The 13,035-nt window shown below is 42.4% G+C and overlaps 1 protein-coding gene across 1 annotated transcript in view; it reads left to right on the top strand.

Moving 5' to 3' along the window:
• LOC127044288 (transmembrane protein 68-like) overlaps positions 1 to 13,035 on the top strand; it is a 55,884-nt gene that overhangs the window by 17,385 nt on the left and 25,464 nt on the right. The window contains exon 3 of the mRNA XM_050938922.1: positions 9,919 to 10,112. Coding sequence (XP_050794879.1) covers positions 9,919 to 10,112 — 194 coding nt within the window. The remainder of the gene's footprint in view (positions 1 to 9,918; positions 10,113 to 13,035) is intronic.

Here is a 13,035-nt window from a genome sequence, read left to right as displayed (position 1 = left end):
TCACTGCAAGCTGCAGGAAGGAATTGAGGTGGCTATGATTGCCATGCCTCTTTGTATAGCCTGGCCCCTAGAATTTTCAGGAACACTGAAGCAGGGTCTGAGCACTGCTAGTTAGGTTCCATTATCAGAGTGGCTTGGCTGATGCACTTCATGAGTGGGAATATGCAGAAGTCACTGGGAGGAGAACTGTTCTTTCAGAGATTGGTTTCTTACTACACTGTACTTCTTTGGTGTATAAGGAATTATTTTATATAGTATATTTCTTTATTACTGTAAATTTATGGGTGAATGACCATACCTTTTAAAGTTTAAAGTTTCAAAAAAATTGCTAGTCATTTCCCACCATAATTATGCTACCATTATTCTACTGGTAGCTGGAGGTTTGTTAATGCAATTCAAATTTACCCTGGAGCTAGTGGTTTGTTTGTCTCTATGCTATTCTCCTTAGAAGCTGTTTCAAAGAATAATCCCCACTTCCCATATTGCTCAGCATAGTGTGGATGATTCAGTTTTTGTATTCATTTAAAGTTAAACATCTTTGTAAGAAGCTTCTTTAAACCAACTGAAAATAGATTGAGGAATTCAACTTTAGTAATCTTTATTTCATTTGTAACCCAAAATCTCAGAGCTACATTTGTGAACTCAGAAAGACAAAAGGTAACAAAATTTCCCAATATACATCTGTAGTGTCAAAAATTCTTACTACCCTTAACATAATTATGTTATTGGAGCAATTTGGAAAAACAGAAAACATTTTTAATCTTATTGGTCTCTTGGTGTTCTGATATATACCATGTTTCTCTGTGTTGCGACTCTTTGCCCCTTGTCCTCAGCCTACAAGAAGTTATAGTTTATAACCCACTCAAAAGTTCTTAGTTTCTCAGTAGGATAATGGTAACGTTAGGCTTATTTTTGGGTGTGGTGTATATATTCTGGGTGGTGTATATATTCTGGTAGGCAGCTGTGACTTTTTTTTAACTCATTCAAATTAAGTGAGGGTGTTAGCCAGGATTCTCTCAACCTAAAGCTCAGAGTAACTGTTCTCTTTGTGAGACAATGTCAGGAACAAATCAGTGGGTGACACAGTGCATCCATCTGATTAAAGATTGACACAAACCCAAAGTGCTTTCATCCCAAATTACTATTTTATTAGAACTCAGGGACAAAGATTTGCAAAATGTTAACACGCCCCCAAATAATAGTGACCCATGGTCTGAAGGGGTCTCAAGTGATCAAATGACAAGGTTCAAGTGGCCAGTTGAGTGCCTGACACTTTGGATTCCAAGAGATGTCCAGAAGGTCAAATCCATATTCATCAGACCTATCTACCCCTTTTAGGTTAGCAACTACTACAATTATATCAACAACATGTCAGTCAAAGAAAAAACATTAAGCAAGCACGTTTTAAGCTGTTAGTCCTGCAGCTGTCTTTCCACACAACAACAGTCCAAAGATATAGCTAGACTTCCTGGTTTTTTAAGACACAATTTCAGCACTTTCAAAGAAAGCTTTAACAGGAAGGCAAGCAGGGTCATGCCCAACTCTCGTGGTCACTCAGCCGCCACCATCCAGCTCATTTAGTTATGCTAAGGCTGCTACAAAGGCCTACTGACTAGCTTTAGCTATTTTTAGCAATGAGCACATTAATTGATATTCCAGTTACTGGCAATGGCCTAAAAACATTAGGCATTCTGCTGGTTGTCAAAATGTCCCCTAACAAAGGGAGCACACAAGAAAGGGCTGTTTAGTTTCAAGCTGTACATTTATAAAACAATTCTGATTTCCAAGTGAGCCTCAGGCAAAGTCTCAGAAGTTTTTAATGTAAAAGTGAGAAACTATGGACCAAATTCTGCAGTCACTGAAGTCAGAATTTAGCCTTAAATTTGTATCCATCAACAGATGCAGTAGTAGTAACTGAAAAATACAAAGACCTTTCAGCACAGTCATGTCACCCTGCAGTAACTTCCTTGGTTTTATTCTATCTACTTTGTCTGTTCTTTGTCTGGATAATTCCATTTATTCTGGGGCTGCTGAAGCAGGGTGAGCTGGAGCCTGGGATGGTTTTAGGGAGAAAACAAAAAAGATGAAAAACAAACAACAAGGGAAGAGCAGATGGCAGCTTCCTTCCTGGAGTGCTGCTGCAAGCAGGCTAAACAGACAGCGGTGGACACGGCTGGTGGAGTCTGGAGGGAAGTTGGCCAGCAATGGGAGAGAGGCAAGTAGTGAGTGAGGCAGCAATCAGCACAGGAAAGAAGAGATGCACTAAGTGGAGAGCCAGTGCGTACGGACCTCAGTGGCCCAGGTGTGTCTTTGAAGGGGTGCCAGGAACAAAGCTGAAATGGAATAAGGCCAGTTCAGGAGGGACAGGAAAGACAGAGATACTAGGAAAGTAGGGATAACCACAAAAGGAACAGTAGCTAGGAAAAGGAAAGACAGTGGTGTAAGGGGAAAAGAGAAAATGTTAAAGGAAAAACAGTAGAGCTAAACAAGAGGAAAAATAGCAAAGGAGTCTCTAAGTAATCTAAGAAATTATTAGAAAAACATTGTTAGAAAATGCTGAGAAAAGTAAAGTAAATGAAATGCAAAGGAAATAAGCTGTAATAAAAGAGAAACTGTAATTAAAGAGAAACAGACTAAAAAAAATATGGAGGAAGTGAGCTGTAAGTAAGGACTGTAAAACAAAACATCCAGACAGAATCTTAAGGTGTACAGAGTGACGTGACAGGATTAGAGAAATTGCCAGAGAGGAAAGGGACTGTAAGCCGGAACGTAACAGAGAGATAATCAATCTTCTTCTGTCAAGAAGCCAACACATCACATCAAGGAACACATGCCTTTATTTAAGCTGGACTCAAAACAGTAAACAAAGATTGCATAAGAGGATTGCTCAAGATATAACTAAGCGTCCTGTCATAGGTCTCACCCCACTCTGAACTTTAGAGCACAGATGTGAGGACCTGCATAGACACTTCTAAGCTTAATTACCTGCTTAGATCTGGTCTCACTGCCACCATCCAGATTTCTGAATACCTGGAACACTCTCTTTCCCCCCAGAACCTTCCTCTCCCTGGGTAGCCTTGAGAGACTCCTCCACCAATTCCCTGGTGAGTCCAGATCCAATTCCCTTGGATCTCAAAAACAAGGAAGAATTACTCCTTCCCCCTCCTTTTTTCCCCCACCAATCCCTGGTGAGTCCAGATCCAATTCCTTTGGATCTAAAAAACGGGAAAATCAATCAGGTTCTTAAAAAGAAGGCTTTTAATTAAAGAAAAGAAAGGTAAAAGAAAGAAAGAAAGAAAAAAAACCCTGGGAGACAGCATACCAGCTAATCTCACAGACAAAAGATAGAAAACACAGGATGTTCCCCTGGGCAAAAACCTTAATACACACAAGAATACCCAATTTGATAATTCCCCTAATTGCACCAAGACAAGTTACAAAAGAAAAACATAAACGTATTTATTCCTTTCTAAAACTTACTACTCTTATAAGAGGCTGGTTTCTTAATCTTTTTCACTCTGGCCGAGACTGAAACTGACTAAACAAAGGAAACTTCCCTCCTTCCTTTTGAAACATCTTGTTCCCCCATTGGTTCCTCTGGTCAGGTGTCAGCTAGGCTACGTGAACTTCTTAACCCTTTATAGGTAAAAGAGGCATTAACCCTTAACTATCTGTTTATGACACACACCCCAAATCTCAGACAGTGTTGAACCACACTGGCGGTGATTTCTTCCTAGAGCTTTAGATTAATAAAACACATGCACCTTTACATATACTGCTAATTATGTAAAACTACAAGATTTTTCACATTTCAAGGACAATTTTAACCAGTTAACTCTGGGAAACTTTCACGGGAGAGTACATCAGCTACTTTGTTAGAAGCTCCTGAAATGTGTTGAATTTCAAAATCAAAATCTTGGAGAGCTAAACTCCATCGAAGCAGTTTTTTGTTGTTTCCCTTGGCAGTATGAAGCCACTTTGGCGCAGCATGGTCGGTTTGTAGCTGAAAACGCCGTCCCCAAACGTATGGGCTTAGCTTTTCCAGGGCATACACAATGGCGTAGCATTCTTTTTCACTGATTGACCAGTGGCTTTCCCTCTCAGACAGTTTCTTGCTGAGAAACATGACAGGATGGAATTCTTGATCCGGTCCTTCCTGCATTAAAACTGCTCCTACACCATGCTCAGATGCATCTGTGGTTACTAGAAATAGTTTGTCAAAGTCTGGGGCCCTTAGCACAGGGTCAGACGTGAGTGTTGCCTTAAGCTGGTTAAAGACCTTCTGACTCTCATCAGTCCACTTAACTGTATTTGATTGTGTCTTTCTGGTCAAGTCTGTCCGTGGGGCAGCGATTTGGCTGTAGTGTGGTACAAATCGCCTGTAATATTCGGCCAAGCCTAAGAACAATTGGACCTGTTTCTTTGACTTGGGGATAGGCCACTTTTGGATAGCATCCACTTTGGCCTGTAGGGGGTTTATAGTGGTGTCCAAGGTGTTACTGGTGTCCAAGGCAAGTCACTTTGTTTTGGCCTATTTGACACTTTTTAGCCTTAACAGTTAGTCCTGCCTGCCTGATGCACTCGAAGACTTTTTCCAGGTGCTCCAGGTGTTCTGCCCATGAATCAGAAAAAATGGCCACATCACTGAGGTAGGCAACTGCAGATTCTCCCAATCCCACTAGAAGACCATCTACAAGTCTTTGAAAGGTGGCGGATGCATTTCGCAGTCCGAAAGGGAGCACATTAAATTCATACACCCCTGCATGGGTGATGAAGGCTTACCTTTCCTTGGCAGGTTCATCCAGTGATACTTGCCAGTACCCCTTGGTTAAGTCTAAAGGTAGAGATGAATTGGGCATGTCCCAATTTCTCCAATAGCTCATCAGTGCATGGCATTGGATAGTTGTTGGGACGAGTTACAGCATTTAGCTTACAGTAGTCCACGCAAAAGCGTATTTCCCCGTCTGGTTTGGGAACTAGAACTACTGGAGATGCCCATGCAATGTTAGAAGGGCGGATTATACCCATCTATAGCATGTCCTGGATCTCTCATTTTATAGCAGTTTGGGCATGAGGTGACACCTGGTAGGGTGGGGTTCTAATTGGGTGAGTGTTACCTGTGTCAATGGAGTGGTATGCCTGTTCAGTCCGTCCTGGGGTGGCTGAGAACATTGGTATGAAGCTAGTGCACAGCTCCTTGATCTGCTGTCGCTGCAGACGTCCAAGGGCTGTGGAGAGGTTTACCTCTTCCACGCCACCGTCACTTTTTCTGTCGTAGTAGACACCTTCAGGCCACTCCGCCTCATCCGTTCCCTGGGCTGTAAACTGGGACACCTTTAATTCTCTGGAATAAAAGGGCCTGAGAAAATTAACTTGGTATACCTTAGGCTTTATGTTGGAGGTGGGGGATGCTATGAGATAGGTAACAGCTCCTAGGTGCTCCTGGACCGTGAATGGTCCTTCCCATGACGCTTCCATTTTATGGGCCTGGAGCGCCTTTAAGACCATTACTTGATCTCCTACTTTGAAGGACTGTTCTTTGGAATGTTTATCATACCAGGTCTTTTGCTCTTCCTGAGCGTCCTTTAGGTTTTCTTTAGCAAGGGCTAAAGAGTGTCGGAGGGTGCTTTGTAGGTTACTTAAAAGTCTAGAATGTTAGTTCCTGGAGAAGGCATAAACCGCTCCCATTGCTGCTTCACCAACTGTAATGGCCCCTTAACCTTGTGGCCATACACAAGTTCAAACAGTGAAAACCCTAAACTGGGATGTGGTACAGCCCTGTAGGCAAAAAGTAACTGCTACAACATTAGGTCCCAATCATTGGAGTGTTAATTTATGATTTTACATATCATGGCTCCCAAAGTTCCATTAAACCTCTCCACAAGGTCATTGGTTTGATGGTGGTAAGGGGTGCAACCAAGTGATTCACCCCATGAGTTTCCCACAGGTTATTCATGGTCCCTGCCAGGAAATTAGTTCCCAAATCGGTAAGGATGTCGGAGGGCCAACCTACCCTGGCAAAAATGTCTGCTAATGCCTGGCACACACTTTTAGCCCTGGTGTTGCTTAGAGCTACTGCTTCCAGCCATCAGTTAGCAAAATCCATGAAAGTCAGTATGTTCTGCTTTCCTCTGGGAGTCTTCTTTGGACAGAATATCCACAGCTACTCGCTGAAATGGGACCTCAATTATGGGGAGGGGCTGGAAAGGGGCTTTGACCTGGTCTTGGGGCTTTCCCACTTGTTGGCACACCTCACAAGACCGGACATAGTTAGCAATGTTCTTGCCCATTCCCTCCCAGTGGAAGGACTTCCCCAAATGGTCTTTGGTTCTGTTCACCCCAGAATGGCCACTGGGATGATCATGAGCTAAGCTCAAGAGCTTTACCCAGTACTTAGTTTGAACTACCAACTGTCTTTGAGGACGCCAGTCTTCCTGGTGTCTACCAGAAAGAGTTTCCTAGTATAAAAGTCCTTCTACAACAAACCGGGATTGGTTAGAAGAGCTGAGAGGCGGTGGGGTGCTCCGTGCCACCACCCAAGCTTTCTGAAGGCTGTCACTTGCTTCCTGCTCAGCCTGGAACTGTTCCCTTGATGCTGGAGACACCAGTTCCTCCTTGGACTGTGGACTTGGGCTTGGTCCGTCTGGAAGCGATGTACGTGAGGGGGTTGTTTTCGCTGATTGTGAACTGCTCTCCGCTGGTTCACTATGTGATATTTCAGGCTCTGGCTGAGCATCTTGGGTAGGGTTATCTGCTGCTTCTGCCAGTTCAGGCCTGCTGGTGCCCTCTGACATTGGAGTTGTAGATGGGTTTGCAAACGCTGGAGTCAGTGATGGCAACAGTTCTGGTGCTGGTTGCTTTGCCAGTTCCAGTTCTGGGACTGGATTCACTGCAGCTGTAGCATTCATGGGTAGAAGATCCGATTCCACCATCTCTGTCTGGGTCTCTGGTAACATAGACGGGGCCCTGGTGGACGGCTTAGGAACAGGGATGAGTGTGGAAGCTTGCTTGGCCTGGCTGCATGTGACCATTCCTACCCTCTTGGCTAGCTTCACCTGGTTGGCCAAGTCTTCCCCCAGTATCATGGGGATAGGATAATTGTTACAGACTGCAAAAGTCCACATTCCTGACCAGCCCTTGTACTGGACAGGCAACTCAGCTGTAGGCAAGTTTAAAGATTTTGATATGAATGGGTGAATTGTCACTTGGGCCTCTGGGTTGATGAATTGGGGATCCACTAAGGACTGGTGGATAGCTGACACTTGTGCCCCAGTGTCCTGCCACACGATAACCTTCTGTCTGCCCACTCTCAAGGTTTCCCTTTGCTCTGAGGGTATTTGAAAGGCATCTGGGCCTGGGAATCTTTGCAGTGATTGTGGTGTAATGAACTTAATCGGTTGGGGTTCTTGGGGCAGTGGGCCTTTATATGTCCCAGTTCATTACATTTAAAACATCGCCTAGGTGACTGGTCACTGGGCCGAGGTGGGTTGCTGGAGACTGGTGAGGTGGGACAATAAAGTGTCTGGGGCTTTCCTTGGGTTGTAGGTGGGGTCTTAGGTTGCCCCCGGTGATAGGGTTTGGTTTCGGTTTGCCCCCTCTGATATTCACGCCAACTGCTAGTAGTTTTTTTCTTTTCTGCCACTTCCACCCATTTGGCTCCAATCTCCCCTGCCTCAGTTACAGTTTTGGGCTTCCAATCTAGGCTGTACCTTTCTATTTCCTCAGGAACATCCTCTAAGAACTGCTCCATTTGCATTAGGAAGGACATATCTTCCAGAGATTTAACACTTGCTCCTGATATCCAGGCATCCCAATTCTTTCCAATGTGGTAGGTGTCTCGGATAAATGACACATCTGGTTTCCACCTTAGGGCTCTGGACCGCCGACAGGCATGCTCAGGTGTTAGCCCCATTCTGATTCTGGCCTTGGTTTGAAAAAGTTTGTAATTGTTCATGTGTTCCTTAGGCATTTCAGCCACCACCTCTGCTAAAGGTCCACTGAGCTGTGGCCTCAGCTCTATCATGTACTGGTCTGTAGAGATGCTGTACCCAAGGCAGGCCCTTTCGAAATTTTCTAAGAAGGCCTCGGTATCATCGCCTGCCTTGTAGGTGGGGAATTTTCTGGGATGGGAAGCAGTACCTGGAGAAGGGTTGTTAGGGTTGGCTGGTAAATCCTGCTTAGCCCTTGCTAACTCCAGTGCATGCTTCTGGGCCTCCCTCTGGATCTCCATAGCCCTCTGGTGGTCAGCCTCTTTGGTTTTCTCTTCTCTTTCTCTTTTTCTTTTACCTCCATCTCTTTTTCTTTCTTCTCCATAGCTCTTTTGTGGGCAGCCTCATCTCTAGCCATCTGTCTGTCATGTTCCTTTTGGCTCTCCTCAGCCTGGAATTTAGCAAATTCTAGGTCCTGTTGCATAGTTTTTTTTCCTTTGCTTGACATTTTTCCCTTCTCTGCCTGAGCTATCTTTGTTTGAGAGGTTAAAAAAACAACAACACAGCTTGTAACTTTTTTGTGAATGTAACTGGACTCCTCAGAATGAGAAAGAAACAAGAAAACCTGGTTTGTGACTTGTCTTTTGCAAACTGTTAATTACCCTCCATCTAATCCCAGCTGGAAATCCTTTCTAACAAAACCTTGTTAGAAAAACTTTTCTCTGTTTGTCTTCTGGGTATCTCTCCTTCACTGCTTCTCCAGCATCTCAAAGGAGGAAAAAAACAATCTGGCTAGGTTCCTTTAAAATCCCTCCCCTGCTCACCATGTCATAGGTCTCACCCCCACTCTGAACTTTAGAGTACAGATGTGGGGACCTGCATGGACACTTCTGAGCTTAATTACCAACTTTGAACTGGTCTCGCTGCCACCATCCAGATTTCTGAGTACCAGGAACACTCTCTTTCCCCCTAAAATCTTCCCCTCCCTGGGTAGCCTTGAGAGACTCCTCCACCGATTCCCTGGTGAGTCCAGATCCAATTCCCTTGGATCTAAAAAACAGGGGAAAAATCAATCAGGTTCTTAAAAAGAAGGCTTTTAATTAAAGAAAATAAAGGGGAAAAAAAAAACCTCTGGGAGACAGCATACCAGCTAATCTCACAGACAATAGATTATTATTCCTTTCTAAAACTTACTATTCTGATAAGAGGCTGGTTTCTTGATCTCTTTCACTCTGGCTGAAACTGAAACTGACTAAACAAAGGAAACTTCCCTCCTTCCTTTTGAAACATCTTGTTCCCCCATTGGTTCCTCTAGTCAGGTGTCAGCTAGGCTAGGTGAACTTCTTAACCCTTTACAGGTAAAAGAGGCATTAACCCTTAACTATCTGTTTATGACACATCCTGAGAACCCTTCCTCCATACTCTGGGCATCCACAGGCTGAAAACTGAGAAATTGAAAAGTGAACTCATAACAGTGGGGTTTATGTTCCAGTGCGTTATATTTTCTAATTCAAAATTCTGCTATTTCATAAATGTAAATTATTACCTATACATTTAATTATGTTTCATTAAGATAATAGTAGTTAATATACAGGTAGATAACAGTAATAGTTTATGGTGTAAGCCCAAGAAGTTCCTGCTAAAACAACTAACTCTGATTTACTAGTGATTATTTCCCACTTAACTGATTTCTCCTTTATCCCAGCTGATTGAGATAAAACATAATTTGGCCTCTAAATTGCCTCTGCCTCTCTTCATTGCTCTGATTCAGTGCACTGAATGATCCACTCCGTTGAGTTCATTATACTGATTATGACATCCAGTTTTATCAGATATGTAATATGTAGCCACAGTTAAAAATGCTGGAGACGTGTATGTGTGTGTGTATGTGTGTGAGAGAGAGTGTTTGGTTGGATTTAATTTTCAATATGTGAATTATGTAATGAGTTTAATGTACCATAATGATCTGTACTGTTTTTGTTTATTGCAGGCCTACAACTGTATCTTAAACTGCTTCCTGCAGTGTATGGAGGGAGAGAACAATGTGTTGAAATTCTGAAGAAAGGCAACTTACTGGGTGTTGCACCAGGTGGAGCTCGAGAATCATTCTTTAGTGATGAAAACTACGGTATCTTGTGGGGTAATCGTAAAGGTTTTGCTCAAGTGGCCATAGATGCAAAAGTGGTGAGTGGTCTCCTGCGTGTGTGATGTAAATGTGTAGTCCATTGATTGTTGTGTATTATATGGCCCTCTCTTTGCCTGAGTCAAAAAGGATGCAAGTCTCTCATAGCCTCTAGCTACAGGGCCTGGTCTGACAGGATGCCTAGGACTATGAGTCACCTTGTTATCTCCCTGTCTCCAGCTAGAGGAAGAATTGCTTGTGCTTAACTGGGTTTCAGATCCCTTACACCACCAGTCTGCTTGTCACCCAAAAACTCTCCTCAGGGCAATGGGAGCCCTCACTATGGTTCGCATCCCAGTTACAAAGCTCTTTTGAAGCATTCCCCTGTGATATCCAGCTCCTGTCACTAGCTGTTGACAGTAATACCTGGTTTGGTATCATCAAGAGAACACTATATATGCCAACTTGTTTGAGTCAAGTGAGGATTGGCTCCTATATAACATCACAGCACTGAGATATATTTATAATGAAAACAATCATAAGTTTATTAGCGAAGATTTCAGAGAGAGTGAGTAAGGATAATGATGGAAACAGAAAGGTTACATATAAAACAATATCCCGATATACTTTCTAGAGACTAAACTTAACTTTAACAGGCTAACCATCTGTCTAAAACCAGTCATTTCTCACCTAAATGTCCTTTACAGTGCTCCAGCCAGGGCAGGTTGGGATCTCATTTTCATGAATGTAATCATACTGCCCAATTATATCCTCAGATGCAGGAAAAAGAGGTGTCCTTTTGCTTCTCCTTATATCTTTCCAAATCCATTGCTTGTCTCCAGAGTATGGATAATCTCTCTTTTTCTCCTAGGTTTATTCCCTGGTGTGCTGACTTCATCTTAACTTCACAGCCTTATGTTGACTTGGTATGCAAACAGAGATTCCATTGTGTTGTTTCTAAGGATGTCAATGAATTGCAGTACACTGATGTGATAAACTAAAAAAAAATTAATCACAATTAAAAAAATTAATCATGATTAATCACAGTTTTAATCGTACAGTTGAACAATAGAACACCAATTGACATTTATTAAACATTTTTGGATGTTTTTCTACATTTTCAAATATATTGATTTCAATTACAACACAAAATACAAAGTGTATAGTGCTCACTTTAAATTATAATTTATTACAAATATTTGAATTGTAAAAAACAAAATAAATATTTTTCAGTCACCTCATACAAATACCAGAGTGCAATCTCTTTATCGTGAAAGTGCAATTTACAAATGTAGATTTTTTTTTGTCACATAACTGCACTCAAAAACAAAACAATGGAGAACTTCAGAGCCTACGAGTCCACTCAGTTCTACTTATTGTTCAGCCAATCTCTAAGAGAAACAAGTTGTTTACAGTTATGGGAGATAATGCTGCCCCCTTCTTATTTACAATGTCACCTGAAAGTGAGAACAGCCATTTGCATGCCACTTTTGTAGTTGGTGTTGCATGGTATTTACATTCCAGATATGCTAAACATTCATATGCCCTTTCATGCTTTGGCCACCTTTCTAGAGGACATGCTTCCGTGCCAATGATGCTCTTTAAAAAAAATGCATTAATTAACTTAGTGATTGAGTTCCTTGGGGGAGAATGTAATGTCTCCCACATTTTTACCCACATTCTGCCATATATTTCATGTTATAGCAGTCTTAAATGATGACCCAGCACATGTTGTTACTTTTAAGAACACTTTCACTGCAGATTTGAGAAGCCACAAAGAATGTACCAATGTGAGATTTCTAAAGATAGCTACTGCACTCAACTGAAGGTTTAAGAATCTGAAGTGCCTTCCAAACTCTGAGAGAGACGAGGTGTGGAGCATGCTTTCAGAAGTCTTAAAAGAGCAACACTTTGATGCGGAAACTACAGAACCTGAGCCACCAAAAAAGAAAATCAACCTTCTGCTGGTAGCATCTGACTCTCATGATGAAAAGGAATGCACGTCAGTCTGCACTGCTTTGAATCGTTATCGAGCGGAATCCATCATCAGCATGGATGCATGTCCTCTGGACTGGTGGTTGCAGCATGAAGGGACATATGATTCTTTAGTGCAGGGGTGGCCAAACTGTGTCTGGTGAGCCACATGTGGCTCTTTTACCATTAAAGTGCGGCTTGCAAGCCCTTCATGCAGCCCCCCTTTCTCCATCTATCAGACTGGGAGGGTGGAGCTCAGGACCTCTGCCTTGCAGGGGAGTGGTGAGGTAAGCAGTTCTGTCCAGCAAGGAAGGGGGTCTAGAGGCTTCAGCCCTGCGGGGTGCACCATCTCCCGGCAGGTGTGCCCTGGTTCTCAAACTTCTGAAGATTGTTGTATGCAGCTCGGAGGACCAGTAAATTTGGCCACCCCTGCATTAGCGGATCTGGCACATAAATATCTTGCGACGCCAGCTACAAGAGTGCCATGTGAATGCCTGTTCTCACTTTCAGGTGACATTGTAAACAAGAAGCTGGCAGCATTATCTCCTGCAACAGTAAACAAACTAGTTTGTCTGAGCGATTAGCTGAACAAGAAGTGGGACTGAGTGGACTTGTAGGCTCTAAAGTTTCACATTGTTTTATTTTTGAGTGCATTTTTTTGTATATAATTCTACATTTGTAAGTTCAACTTTTATAATAAAGAGATTGCACTAGAGTACTCATATTTTGTGAACTGACAAATTATATTTCTTTTGTTTTTTACAGTGCAAATATTTATAATAAAAAATGAAGTGAGCACCGTACACTTTGCACTCTGTATTGTAATTGACATCAATATATTTGAAAATGTAGAAAACATCCAAAAATATTTAAATAAATGGTATTCTATTGTTTAACAGCGCTATTAATCATGCGATTAATCACAATTAATTATTTAATCATTTGACAGCCCTAATCAGAACCCCTTTAAACAAAAACCTACATTAAAACATGTAGTCTATTGTAATCCCA

This window comes from Gopherus flavomarginatus, chromosome 2 (genome assembly GCF_025201925.1).
Source record: "Gopherus flavomarginatus isolate rGopFla2 chromosome 2, rGopFla2.mat.asm, whole genome shotgun sequence".
NCBI classification, from domain to species: Eukaryota; Metazoa; Chordata; order Testudines; family Testudinidae; genus Gopherus; species Gopherus flavomarginatus.
This window is presented reverse-complemented; position numbering and strand designations above follow the sequence as displayed.